Source organism: Medicago sativa, chromosome 3 (assembly GCF_051527215.1).
Source record: "Medicago sativa cultivar Bolivia chromosome 3, Bolivia_mono, whole genome shotgun sequence".
In the NCBI taxonomy this organism is placed as follows: Eukaryota; Viridiplantae; Streptophyta; class Magnoliopsida; order Fabales; family Fabaceae; genus Medicago; species Medicago sativa.
Genome location: NC_140751.1, coordinates 71,145,266 through 71,159,337, shown reverse-complemented (window position 1 = coordinate 71,159,337; position 14,072 = coordinate 71,145,266). Strand labels below are relative to the sequence as shown.

General features: G+C 33.0%; 1 protein-coding gene and 1 pseudogene across 3 annotated transcripts; one reads left to right on the top strand and one right to left on the bottom strand.

Moving 5' to 3' along the window:
- Positions 1-1,971: 1,971 nt before the first annotated feature.
- Positions 1,972-8,103, top strand: LOC146939792 (delta-1-pyrroline-5-carboxylate synthase-like). Of its 2 annotated transcripts, XM_085753344.1 has the most exons (20): positions 1,972-2,120; positions 2,248-2,319; positions 2,415-2,518; positions 2,748-2,850; positions 3,003-3,164; positions 3,468-3,745; positions 4,042-4,192; positions 4,304-4,468; positions 4,582-4,659; positions 5,007-5,096; positions 5,425-5,511; positions 5,611-5,697; positions 5,804-5,900; positions 6,019-6,122; positions 6,210-6,285; positions 6,446-6,596; positions 6,690-6,758; positions 6,989-7,055; positions 7,148-7,218; positions 7,749-8,103. In XM_085753344.1, exons 1-20 carry the CDS (start codon positions 2,061-2,063, stop codon positions 7,822-7,824), a joined length of 2,148 nt encoding a protein of 715 aa, XP_085609470.1. In that variant the 5' UTR covers positions 1,972-2,060; the 3' UTR covers positions 7,825-8,103. The 2 variants fall into 2 exon arrangements, with proteins under 2 accessions (XP_085609470.1, XP_085609469.1); XM_085753343.1 differs by having other exon boundaries at positions 6,446-6,758.
- Positions 8,104-9,534: 1,431 nt separating this feature from the next.
- LOC146939791 (mannose-1-phosphate guanylyltransferase 1-like) lies at positions 9,535-13,766 on the bottom strand (annotated as a pseudogene). Its single transcript, XR_015031765.1, has 5 exons — positions 13,620-13,766; positions 11,735-11,904; positions 10,761-10,823; positions 10,417-10,656; positions 9,535-10,335 (listed from the first exon to the last, which is right to left on the bottom strand). The product of XR_015031765.1 is annotated as a mannose-1-phosphate guanylyltransferase 1-like (transcript).
- Between the last annotated feature and the right edge of the window lie 306 nt (positions 13,767-14,072).

Sequence of the window (14,072 nt, the reverse complement as noted above, 5' to 3'; positions counted from 1 at the left end):
TTAAATATTTTGCTATTGATTTTATAATTTAGAGTATAAAATTAACTTATAAATAACCATACTTTATTGTCTTTAGTAATTTTTCACATATTTTAATTTTATTTTTGGTTGTTTCATATATAATAATAGAGTTTAAAACTACATGTTAATGAAATTGTGAATATAAAATAGCGAAAAATATGTATTCGATTTTTTGTTATATTAAAATAGACTTGCAATACTATTTTTTTTGAAGTGTGTTAGGTTAGGTTAGATTATTACTTAATAAAAAAAAATATATTGAGGGAGTATAGTGTAGATTTTAACGTAAGAGGGGAGGGAAATCTAATTCAAGCTTCTCCCAAGGGAGGGGAGTGAAAAATTTTCTAATATGTTTTGAATAAGAGGGGAGGGGAATATATATTTTAACATAAGAGAGGAGGAGAGTGTAATTCAAACATCTTTGAGGGTTAGGGAGTATAATTTACTCTAAACTTAACCATATCCTTAAAAAAAGAATTAACACTACAATTATTATTTGAAAAAAAGGGAGAGAATAGACGTCTACAATCTGAAATAATTTCCCCAAATTATACACTTTTAATGTAAAAAAAATTGTACATATTTTTATTTGGAGGAATTTGTACACATGTCTAATCACATCGTATTACTAACTTTTTTTGTTGTACATATTGTACTATTATGTTATATTCTTTTGTAAAATTGTTGTACCAATATCATTTCTCTTAATATTTATACATTGTTAGTATAGTCACCACATCACAATCAATTATGGATATTACTTTAAAAGTAACTGCGATAAAAAAAATGATTATGATGATTTAACGATTAAAATTTATTGAGAGAACAAAGAATTAAAATCTCAAACTATCTAAATGAATGTTTGATTCTACGGTGACAAAAAAATTGATTTTAAATAATTGATTTCGTAAAATTAATTTCACTTAATAGCGAGTCGAATATAAAATAATTTATCTTAGCATACATTTATGTAAAAATAAGTTGAACAATTAATTTCAATGTAAAAACACAATTAAATTGGGAAACTATGAATCATCATAACTTTAAGTAAGAAACAAATATAGAAACAAAATCAATTATATTCAAGAGCAACTAAATATATCAAAATTAATTTTACACCCCCGTTTGATGGTCAGGATAGGATAGAGGCAGGATATGATATAAAGCTGGATAGAGATAGGATATGATAAAGACATGATAAACATTAATCATATCATGTGTTTGATGCGCACATGATAACAAACATGATATCATTATAATTAAATGAAAAAATTTCTCTCATAATTAATTAAATATTATAAAAATGGAATGTTATTAATTATAATAGAAAAAACATGCTATCATTATTTTAAAAATGACAATATTTTAAAAATGGCAAAATATCAGGATAATAAATAAGGAATGATTTTCTAATCCCATCAGGATAATTTCTAACCCAGCCTATACTCAGGATAGAAATTACAAAGGAAAATCAGGATAGGATAGGAAAATGGTTTATTTTATCCTATCACGTTGGTGCATCAAACATGAGATTTAAGCAAGATATGATTAATGTATCATATCCTGTCTCCCTATCCTGACCATCAAACGCAATTTCGACTGCTTCAAACATGGAACAAAACATAAATCAAGTGCATATTTTTTTTTTTTTTGTGGTGGTCAGAGTTTGTATAAATTGTCCATACTAACTGAGCTAAGTTCACGAGGACAATCAGGTGCATATTTGATTTCACTTTTAGAATTAACAAAACATAAATTAATTTTTTTCCTTAAAAAAAAAGTTTTTCATTTTAAAATTAATTTTTACACGTCATTTTTATGTCATATACTGTCAATCACATGATTGGATTCATTTTCACACAAAATCAATTTTACCAATTTAAAATAGTTCATTCAAAAAACAAAAAAAAAAACAATTTAAAATCGTAGTGTTTGAGTGCATACTGCTGCAACAAAAGTGAAATTGGACACGTGATATCGCATCAGTTCCATATCATAGCTGTACTATCATCCTTCATCCCTGTTTCTCTCCACCAAAGATGGCGAACGCCGACCCTTGTAGAGATTTTGTCAAAGATGTTAAGCGCATAATCATCAAGGTTCTTTTCACTCTTATTCCTTTTCAACTTCATTTTCATTCATTCTATTATCTTATGTTTGTATTGTTTACCTTACAATGCTTCAAAACCAAATGACTAAGAATGTTTGTTTTGATTCATTTTTAAGGTTGGAACTGCTGTTGTTACTCGCCAAGATGGAAGATTAGCAGTTGGAAAATTAGGGGCACTCTGTGAGCAGGTCAAAATTCCTTTTTTTATTGTGTTTTTATTATAAGAGAAGAAAAATTGGTTTTTGAATGTAGTATGAATGACCCTTTTGAAAATAAATGGCAGATTAAGGAGCTAAACATTCTTGGTTATGAAGTTATTTTGGTTTCATCAGGTGCTGTTGGCCTCGGTCGACAAAGGCTTAGATACAGAAAATTGATTCAAAGCAGGTAAGTAATTTGTAATGTAACTTCGAACACTTTGTTATAAATATGGGGGCTTCACAACAACATGGGGGGACCTAAATAGCAATCATTGTTGTTTTGTTGCTTGCTTTCACTATATATAGACATACATACCGTTTGAAGTGCTAGGGGTATACAAGACTTTTTTTTTTTCTTTCCAATTTTATTTGAAGGTAGAGGAATTTAAATTATAATTTTCTTGTGAATTTTACAGTTTTGCTGACCTTCAGAAGCCACAAGTTGAACTTGATGGCAAGGCTTGTGCTGCTGTTGGACAAAGCAGCCTTATGGCTACTTATGATGATTTGTTTAGTCAGGTTATTATTCTTGATTCAATTAATTGATTTAGCATCTTATGGTTTGCCATTGTTTATAAGTTGATGTAACTTTCTTGTCAATTTCATTTTTAGGATATTTGTTGACAAGTTGTGTTAAATGTAACTCTTTTCTCTACCTGTTTGTCTTGTAGCTGGATGTGACATCTGCTCAGCTTCTTGTTACTGACAATGATTTTAGAGACCAAGATTTTAGAAAGCAACTTTCTGAAACTGTGAGATCACTTCTAGCACTAAAAGTTATTCCAATATTCAACGAGAACGACGCAGTCAGTACTAGGAAAGCTCCATACGAGGTTTGTTTCTGATTCATCAACAAAGCATAATTTAAACTTGGAGGTGATAACTTCAATCTATTGCTCTTTGTGAAGAAAAAAAATTAGTGGAAACAAGTTTAAATGTATTCTTTTTTTTTTTTTTTGCTGTTATGATATAGGCTTACACTAGCAATAAATAGAGACCCAAATTATATTTTTCTCTTTTGATAAATGTGTCCAAGGGTTTCTTTATACTGATCATTATATGGTGAAAATTGATTTAATGATTTATGCATAAAACCTAAAAAATACTTAAAAGTGTTACCTACTCATTTTTTGCAGGATTCTTCTGGCATATTTTGGGATAATGACAGTTTATCAGCTTTGTTGGCCTTGGAATTAAAAGCAGATCTTCTTATTTTGTTGAGTGATGTAGATGGTCTTTATAATGGCCCTCCAAGTGATCCACTATCAAAACTTATTCACACATACATCAAGGAGAAGCATCAAAATGAAATTACTTTTGGAGACAAGTCTAGGGTTGGAAGAGGGGGAATGACAGCCAAAGTAAAAGCTTCTGTTCATGCTGCTGATGCCGGAATTCCTGTTATCATTACCAGGTGCACTGCTGATTTATTTTTGCATTTCTCAAAAGCACCGTTTTATTTTATTTTAACACATTTTTTGTGGCACCATTTTCAATTAGAAATATATTAGTTAGGGAATGACATGCAAACTCATTATTTTCAGTAATGAGATTTGCTTATGAGCTTTTTACCCCCTTTCCTTTGTTGATGCATTAGTAAGAATTCACAATGCCAAGAACACTATGAAATCCATTATGTATGTTACATACTCCATCCGATTCTCATTTTTTGAAAATTGGTTCTGCAACATTTTATTTTTCTTCTTTCAGTGGTAATGCAGCTGAAAATCTCACTAAAATTCTCCAAGGACAGCGTATTGGTACCCTCTTCCATAAAGATGCACATAAGTGGGTCCCTTCAAAAGAGGTTGATGTACGCGAGATGGCTGTTGCCGCTAGGGACTGTTCCAGACGGCTTCAGGTCTCTTTAATATCTGAACAGTTAGAAAATGTCTCTCGGATCCTGGATATTACCAAGCTTCAGTATATCGTTCGTTCCAAAACATGCTAATCTCCTAATCTTACGTTACAGGCCGTGTCTTCGGAAGAAAGGAAACAAATTTTGCTAAATATAGCTGATGCATTGCAATCACGTGAGAAAGAGATCAGGATTGAAAATGAAGCTGATGTTGTTGCTGCACAAGAAGCAGGATACGAAAAATCCTTGGTTGCTAGGCTGGTTTTAAAGAGTGAGAAGGCAAGAGACAGTTCACGTAAAGAAGAAATTATTTAATTTTTAACTAACTATATATATTTGTTGAATTTTAAACAAGCTGCAAAATTTCTTATGATAAACTATATAACTGACAGATCGTAGGCCTTGCCAACAACATACGAATTATTGCAAACATGGAAGATCCGATTGGTCGAGTTTTAAAACGAACTGAGGTAATGAAAAGTTTGTTTTAGCTATATATATATAAAATTTAATACAATTTGTTGCACCTTAGTAATCTGTTTGCAAACTTTTGTTTTTTCTGTCAAACAACTAAGGCCGCTTTTTAAACTGAATCAATCTACTTATTATATTTATTACAGTTTCTAGTTTTACGCCATACTAGTAGATACAGTTTACAAAGGAGATTACTTGTGTTTTTTTGCAATTGTGTACAAGTGTAATTATTGCCATGTCATAAAGTCATGTATTGAACAAGTTTTTCATCAACACTATTGATTGTACTGGTTAATGATGGTCATTGATCTATGATATTTCTGACAGATTCCTTTTTATTTAGCTTGCAGAGGGGTTAATTTTGGAGAAAACGTCATCTCCTTTGGGAGTTCTTTTAATTATTTTCGAGTCTCGCCCTGATGCATTGGTACAGGTAAATCAAACCTTTTCATATTTTTTGTTCTTCCTCTCGATTGATTTATAAATGATTCTTTTTCAGCTTGGACAACTTTGACTTAATTATCTAGTAGATACTGTCTACCAAGCTGTGGGTCGGGCCTTACTTTAGAAAAGCTGTGGGTCGGACCTTATTTTAGATAAAATGAATTCATTTTTCTTACATCACATGAACTTGTTTAAATTTGAAAACTTCTACATTGTGTTTAAATAACCATTTTTAGATTGATTGATCATTGATCTGACTTATTTAAGCTGACTTTTAAAAATCATTCTAAGCTAGTTTCTTCATACAATTTGAACAGATAGCTTCCTTGGCAATACGAAGTGGGAATGGGCTTCTCTTGAAAGGAGGCAAGGAGGCTAATCGATCAAATGCCATTTTGCACAAAGTTCAGTTTCCAATTAAATGATAATTTGACAACTATTTTCTTTTTATTGTATTTATGCATTTTTTTTTTTTGGGTAATTGACCCTATCTAAATGTTCAGGTAATTACTGAAGCCATACCTGATACTGTTGGTTCAAAACTTATTGGACTTGTGACATCAAGAGCTGAAATACCTGAGCTACTTAAGGTGAATACAACAGTGCAAATTAATTTCTGGTTTATAAGTCTGCTCACTTTGAATAGATTGTGGCACATTTCACTAAGCTGGAATCTGCATTCTATTTGTTTTTCAGCTGGATGATGTAATTGATCTGGTGATTCCAAGAGGCAGCAATAAACTTGTTTCTGATATTAAGAGTTCGACGAAAATCCCTGTTCTAGGTCATGCTGGTAAGACCTTTAAGCTTAATATACTTGCAGTGCTTGATATGGTATGGTAAATCTTTTTTAAATAATAATAATATAATAGTAACTATTATATATAATGTTATTTTATTGTCAAAATCAGATGGGATTTGTCACGTCTATGTTGATAAATCTGCTAATTTGGAGATGGCTAAGCAGATTGTACTCGATGCAAAAACAGATTATCCATCAGGATGCAATGCCATGGTAATTTAGTGTGTTGGATGATACTGCAAACTTTGTTACTTTTCATCACCATGCCTTAATATATGTTATTTAAATTTGAACTCCTAGGAAACACTTCTTGTTCATAAGGATTTGGTAGAGAAAGGCTGGCTCAATAGTATTAGTGACGATTTGCGGTCGGAAGGTATGCATTTTGTCAAACTGTTCTATATGAAGAGAATTATCTGCTGGCATCTTTTTGTGATTGAAGAATGACTTCTTGAAGTTACTTGAGCTATTACATTGATTATAAAGTTTATATTGTAAGGTTTCTGAAATGGTTAGATGATTTAAAACTTATGTAGGTGTTACTTTATATGGAGGACCGAAAGCAAGTTCTCTGTTGAATGTTCCACTTGCTCGTTCATTACATCATGAGTACTGTTCGTTGGCTTGCACCTTGGAAATCGTGGATGATGTTTATGCAGCTATTCATCATATAAATCTTTATGGAAGGTATACTCTCATGTGTTTTATAAGAGATTTCTTGAATTCTATTTTCATTTTATTCATCTTTTCTGAATTGTTGCTATTTCCCCATTATGGCAGTGCACATACCGATTCCATTGTCACAGAAGATCATGAAGTAGCTGATGTATTTCTTCGTCAAGTCGACAGGTATTGTTCGAAAAACAATATATATTTTCTTTGTTCCCTCTAATCAAATATTACATCGAGGCATTCAAATATTTTGTGAAATTTAATTACTTTTTTTACAATGTTATTTAGGTATTAATAAACAGTAAACCCAACAAACATTTTTCTTTTTAAGCAATTGACCCTTTTTTGAGATCACAGATCATTTTAAAGTGGCATTTATATATGAATAATGTTTGGTATATTTGTAGTGCTGCTGTTTTTCACAATGCTAGTACAAGATTCAGCGATGGAGCACGATTTGGATTAGGCGCAGAGGTATGATGCTTGAAAATATTTGCCTTTTTATCATCAGTAGCTTTTGCTAAGGTTGTTGAGTTAATTTATCATTATATTTTGGGCTTTAATAGGTTGGAATAAGCACAAGCAGGATTCATGCTCGGGGTCCAGTAGGAGTTGATGGATTGTTAACAACCAGATGGTATAAGCCGATGCTCCTTCTAATACTTTAGAAACATTAAAAATAAACCTTTCTGTTTCTTTCTTATTGAACTAGGAATTTTATTCAGTCTCTTTTTAGTTTATATGATCAATTTCAACTATAATAGCTAATCACAATTATACGCGGTACAGAAGATTTATGTGAAGCAAGTTCAACGTTTATGACCATAATAGGCCTTGTTTGGATAAACCATAATTAAGTAATTATAGCATTGGAGCTTATCATATAGATGCTTATATTTAAGCTATTTCTATATCAAAGATAAAATAATGTCAAAGTGTTTTCATATAAGATATAAGTTGTTTTCATAACCTATCCAAGAGAGCTTATAGAAATAAGCTGAAAATAGCTTATAGACATACCATAAGATGTTTCCATAGCTCTCATAAACAGTCGCACAATTGTTTATGTCAATAAATAAGCTCAAATAAGGATATCCAAACAAGCCCTATAAACACCAACTATTTGGTATATAAACTGATGCATGGATTATTCATTTGCCAATGCAGGCTTCTCAAAGGAAGTGGACAAGTAGTAGATGGTGATAAAACAGTTACCTACACCCACAAAGACCTAACTACTTGATTTTTGCTACTGAAAATCCGCATGAAGCGACGGCAGGCAAGGAAGTTCACTTGATTGTAATTTATTTTCTTGGGTATTTTTCTTCTGTGTTCAGAGTTAGGTTCAAATTGTACAATATTCAATTGAGAGAAGGGATGATAATTTGCATTACTTGTTGCTGCATTTGTATTCATTGTGTTTGTACAATAAACATGTTTCCTTCCCAACATTAGGAAATTGGTGATCATTGTGTAAGAATTTTTTTCAAGTAATTGAAGTTTCCACAGTTGTTCAAATAAATAGCTCCAAATAGAAAGGGAAAAAAATTATTTCATTGCTCTGTAATTGCTTATGAGATGAAGATTAACAGAATTTGAAGTTTCTTGGTTGATAGTATGCATGTGGAAACTTAATAGATTAAGTATATATAATTTATTTTATTTTAAAAAAAGTACTGGTGAATTGTAGCCAATGCTCAATAGTTTATCTTGGTTTGACTCTGTCTATTGGACTATCCTTCATCTGATCTATCCTTGTTACTGCTGAATTTACATATATCTTCTAAAGATGCTCAGACCACTTAGGAGATTCAATAATCATTATTCATTTTTGAAATAATTTTGTATATGAAATCAGTCGTTTAAAGATATGCAGCTTTTACCAAATTCATTTAGAGAGAATATTAGATGATTATTTAGTAACACTAATTTGATAAAACAATTCTTTGGAGAGAGCTAATGTAGTAGCACTCTATTTTTCATTAGTCATAAATTTGTTTAAAGGATTTATCTGGTACTATTTAAATTTTTGAAGTACCTAGTTAGGGGTTTGTTCCATTTATAAGTTAGGCTAAATCTATAGAACATTTAATATTGGGGCTTATTTTCATTTAGTTTCTACTCAATTTTACTACCTCATCTATACCCAAAAAAAAGTCAGTGGATTAAAACGTTCATGTTGCTAGAAGAGTTAGATAATTTGGATTTTGTTTCTTAAGAGAAATGGAAGCAACAAGCAAAGGAAAAAAGGGGCAAGAATAAAATCACGAAAGTTATTTGTCAAAATGTTTTTTTCACCTTAAGATGTGCAAATTGTTGACAATGCCAACTTAGATAATCCACTTAAAAACCACACATTACGTATACTTGTTTTTGGATAAAACATAGGTCTTTTACCTTACTGCTCTTCCATGAAAAATATTCGAAAAACAGCTCAGAAATTGCACTAGCTAAAAAAAAGGTGAAAAGCGCAAAAAAACATTTGGTAGCAATTTTTATTAAAAAGAAAGTATTAATCTTAAATATGGTACTCTTTGTTATCCTCCTCTTTTTTTTCCTTCTTTTCTACCAACATTCTCTTAAAATTGCAGAGCTTAGTTCATCCAATGTTTTCGTGTGGAGTTGTGTGGTTACATGGTAAGGTAAACTTCTCACACCTGGACTTTTCAATTTCTATTAGATAATAATGATATCTACACACAGCGGTCCAACACCGGCGAAATCTAAAGCTATAAGAGAACAAAAATGTGAACACTCGATCGGTGCCACTAAAAGGAAGTTTACCTGTCAAAGAATCCCAATTTTGTGACCTCAAATAATAAGAAAATTCTGTACATAACACTGAAAATTACACAGCTTTGGAACAAAAGACCAACTCTTTACATAGACACTGACCTTTCAACTTTATAAATTATGGCATCACTCATTCTTAACGAAACTGACTTTTACAATGTGCGGGGAAGGAGGGCTGCAATCAATAATAAAAGGAAACCAAATGAAATGAATACATATTTCATTTCAGACTCGAGAACTTACAACCTCCTAGACACACTACATGCTAAGAATTTGGAAGGCAGTAGCCTCACATGACTATCTCTGGATTCAGAATGCTTGTTTTGATTTCCTTGTGGGGCAAAACCACACCACCATTGCTGTAAACTTCATCAGATACATGGACATCTTCTCCAAGGATAGTCATATTCTCCACGCGAGCCCATTGACCAACAGTTGAATGCCACCCGATGATGCTGCTGGATATGCAAGCATGCTTCTTAATCCGAACTCCTCTCATTACAGTGCAACTTGAAAGCCTGACACCTGACTCAATAGTACAGCCAGGACCAATTGCAACATCAGGTCCAATGAGACATCCCTCGCCAATTTTGGCTGTCTCATGCACAATCACATTCCCCAAAATGTGAGGGCCACTGGCCAACTTGGAAGAAGTCTTCTTCCTGAGTGAGTCCAGGTAGAGTCTCAGACCTGTTATATAGTCCCTTGGCTGTCCAATGTCCATCCAGAATCCAGGCAGAACCATTGCATATAGCTTTTTGTTTGCTGCAATCTTTGGAAACACCTCTTTCTCAATAGAAGTGGGTCTCAGTTCAATATGATCCAAAACTGAGGGGTTCAATAGGTAGATCCCAGCATTGATTTTGTTGCCAACAAACAACTTGGGTTTCTCAACAAATTTCTCAACCTGCCCGGTAGTCTCTTCCATAACAACTACACCATATTTCGATGGCTCGTCAACCTGCACAAGCAGATGTAAAACATTATTGAATGCTATAATTTGCAACAGAATTTTTTTATTTTTTACAATTCCGTTAATTACCTTTGTCACCATTATGGAAGCTTCTCCTCCATGAGATTTGTGGAATTCTATCATTTCTTTGAGTGGATACTCACTGATAACATCGCTGTTGAGAACAAAAAATGGCTCACCAGAGCCATCAATCAGCTTATCTCTGGCAAGAGCCAAGGGACCTGCAGTCCCCAATGGTTCAGTTTCTTGAGAGCAAGTGATTTTGATGTCGAGCTTTTCCTCAAAGTCCTTCAAGAAATTCAACATCACCTACAAGAGGAAGTGTTCACAAATTCAAAATAAAGAAACTTTGTTTACATAAATTTCATTGAGAATGACTGACACGGTTAGGAAAAGAGAGGCACAATCCATACCTCTGGTTGGTAATTGATAGCCAGCACCACTTCAGTAACTCCAATGTCCTTAAGAGCCTCTATCTGCAAAACAAATTAAAAGGAAAAACACATGAGGTGATGGTTTATTAAGCTGTACTAAAACAAATATACATAAACAACACAAATAAATATTTAAGTCGTGCACCTGCATCTACTCACAGACAGCAAAGGGATGATGGAAGGATCAAAATATAACAAAAGCAGAAGAAACAGTTAATATTAAATGAAATTTAAAATACCTTCTCACGCAAGCAAGAACAATTTTTCGCACTTTTTGAGGAAAGGGGGAAGAAAATACATTGAACAAACATAAAAAACCCACACTATATTAACCTAAAACACGTTAATGATGGAGGAATCAGATATCAAAAGCAATCTAAATCAACTTGTTGAAATTTGGGGACTAACTCATCCTTACAAAACCGGCTTGTAAGGTGAGGAGTGCCTCCTCTTTATAAACTCTTCTCAAGAGTACTATCTATCCGATGTGGGACTAAATCCACCCTCTCAAAGCCAACACAATGAAGGTGTTGGAGGCTGCAATGAAGGCTAACCAAAGGTCGCAATTTAGGCGACTAGGGGCAGACCGCAATTAAGGCGGAATTTCCAACACAACTCATTCAGAAAATCTATACTTTGACATACTAAAATGGAAAACTAACAACCAGAGTTTTGACAGAATCCAGCAAGATTCAACGTTGGTTGTTGCCTTGTTGGATATGAAAAATTGTTGCAGGTCGATTAAACAAGAGTCAATAAACATGCAAACCCATTCTGCTGAAATATCTTGCAAATAACTTTGACTATGCAGCATTTATGCAAAACTCTGACTGACTCATGATATCAGGGAGAAAATATAACATATAGGCTATTAAAAATAAAAACCATCTCTGATTTACCCAGGTAGCATAGCAATCGTAAGAATTCAAGAAACGGGGCATCAAAAGCCTTACCTGATGCAGAATCATGGGCTTGTTAGCAAAATCAACAAGAGGCTTGGGAACGCTGAGTGTCAATGGCCTCAACCTTGTTCCAAACCCTCCAACCAGAATCAATGCCTTCATTGTGATGTGACCTTTGCTTTTCCAGGAAAATTAAATGTTTTGAAGCAGACCAAGAAAGGCTGGAAGAGAACACAAAATAAGATATGAGAAACAAATTCTATGCTGTCCTATAAATAGGCATGACAGGAACAAATAACTTGCAAGGAACTCTTCATTAACATTTGCATAAATAAAACTACTGGAAAATAATCTAAACCTGAGCTGACAAGTGTACAGAGGATGTGACACGGATGTAGCTACAGAGTCTATCAACTAAGCTTAAGATACAAGGCCCTAAAAACTTAACTTTTATCTAAAAGAAGCAAGAGAATTATCATACTATGTGTTATTACAATAATTAATAAAGCAAAAAGCAGTCTTTCAATTAAGCTTAAGATACAAGGCCCTAAAAACTTAACATTATCCAAAAGCAGTAAGAAAAAAGACCATACTGCGTGTCATTACAAGAATCATAGACGTAGGAACGGAAGTAAAAGCGAATCAAAAGGTTTAGATGTATATGAAAACAAAGACAAAATCCAGCTATGAAATGATACTAGCTTTTAATGAGAACGACAAAAACTATTTAATCGTGCAGAAGGTTGATCCATTATTGGTATATTCAAACAAGGATCATGGTACGTGGTCATTACAGCTTAACTTTGGAAAATAATTGTTTTTCTTTTCAAAAAACACTCACAGAAAGCTAGTTTATCTAGGGAAAAAAAAAAATCATATTTTTTCTCCAAAACTAAGCTAATCCAACCCCGCACTCAGCTTCTGCTTGTCATTCAAGTACGAGACTTTTTCCTTCTTTCAATGCCAGAAGATTTCCTATATGGCTTTCAAAGTAAAGTGCATTGCATTAACTCAACATTAGAGTGCCAAGTAACTAGGTTTGGCTACTAAGGGAAGAAATCTTCAAAAATTCACTAACTCCAAACAGGCCATCCTTTGCCACATTGATTAACCATATCAACAAGTTTTGCGATAAAACACAAGATTGAGTCCGATTAGGTCACATATTCACGTGTACCATAACAGAGGTCGAGCTAGGAGAATTGCGTCTACTAACATTGCCATGGAAAAACGGCTTTTTTATAAAATTTTCAGGAATACATTTCTCAAAAAGATAACGATATCAGAAAAATATATAAGTTCGAGTTATTCATCTAGCCGAAGCAACTTTGTTTCAATTGCTCTTTAACTCCCACACGCCACCGAGAAAAACTAATCTCCGGGTTTGAATGGTCACACGCCACCGACATATTTGAAAAACTAATCTCCGGGTTTGAATGGAGTAGTGGCTAGCTATTATCTTAACAATCCCCCATTTGATCTTAAAAACCCTAATAGTGTCGGTAAAGTTTTTGGTTTCCTTATGTTACATTCCACTAACTAACCACTGTGATCGAACTCAACCCCATTAGGGTATAGCTGAAGCTAAAGGATCTCCTAGTCCTAGATCCATTTGTCCTAAAAAAACCAACTTTATATATCTCAACATTGCTACATCATAAATTTCACTACTAAATCCTTTTTTAAATAATTTCCACCAAAAAGCTTGAATTAAAAGCAAAAACAAGAAATAAAACAAAATTACAAAATAGATAAACCAATGAAAAAACACAAAGAAACATATAAAAGCAATCAGATCTAATCACAAGCATACAATTTGGTTCAGACAAATACACAAACACCTTGTGAGCATGACAAAAGTAATTGAGAATTAATAATAATAAAGGGTAATTGCAATGTAGATTAATTAATTAAGCTAAAAGAGTTAAAAAGAAACCTGAAGAATTGAGGGTTTGGCGAATGAGAAAGCACCCTAACTCGAACGAGTCAAGAAGACGAGTTAGAGTGAGGTGTATTGAACAAGAACAAAAAAAAAAAACAAAAAAAACTGGAATGGTGAAACTGAATGAGGTGTTACGATTGTATTGGTCAATGTTGGTCATCTTCATTATATATACGCGCCATCCATAAATAACTTCCAATTGAATTAGAATAACTATATCTTTCTTAATTATTAATTAATTTAAATAATTGAATTTCCTTTTTAAGTCTTCAAGTAACATTGAATATGCCTTGTTTATTGGACTATCGTCGGTGGTTACTGCTTTTGCGTTTTTGCTAGCCTCGGAATTGTGGGTTGGCTACTTCAATTCTCATGTGTTTAATTAAGAATTGTTCATTCTAGAATCAAATTCGATTCTTCCTAACAATTACTCCTTTAATAGAAATA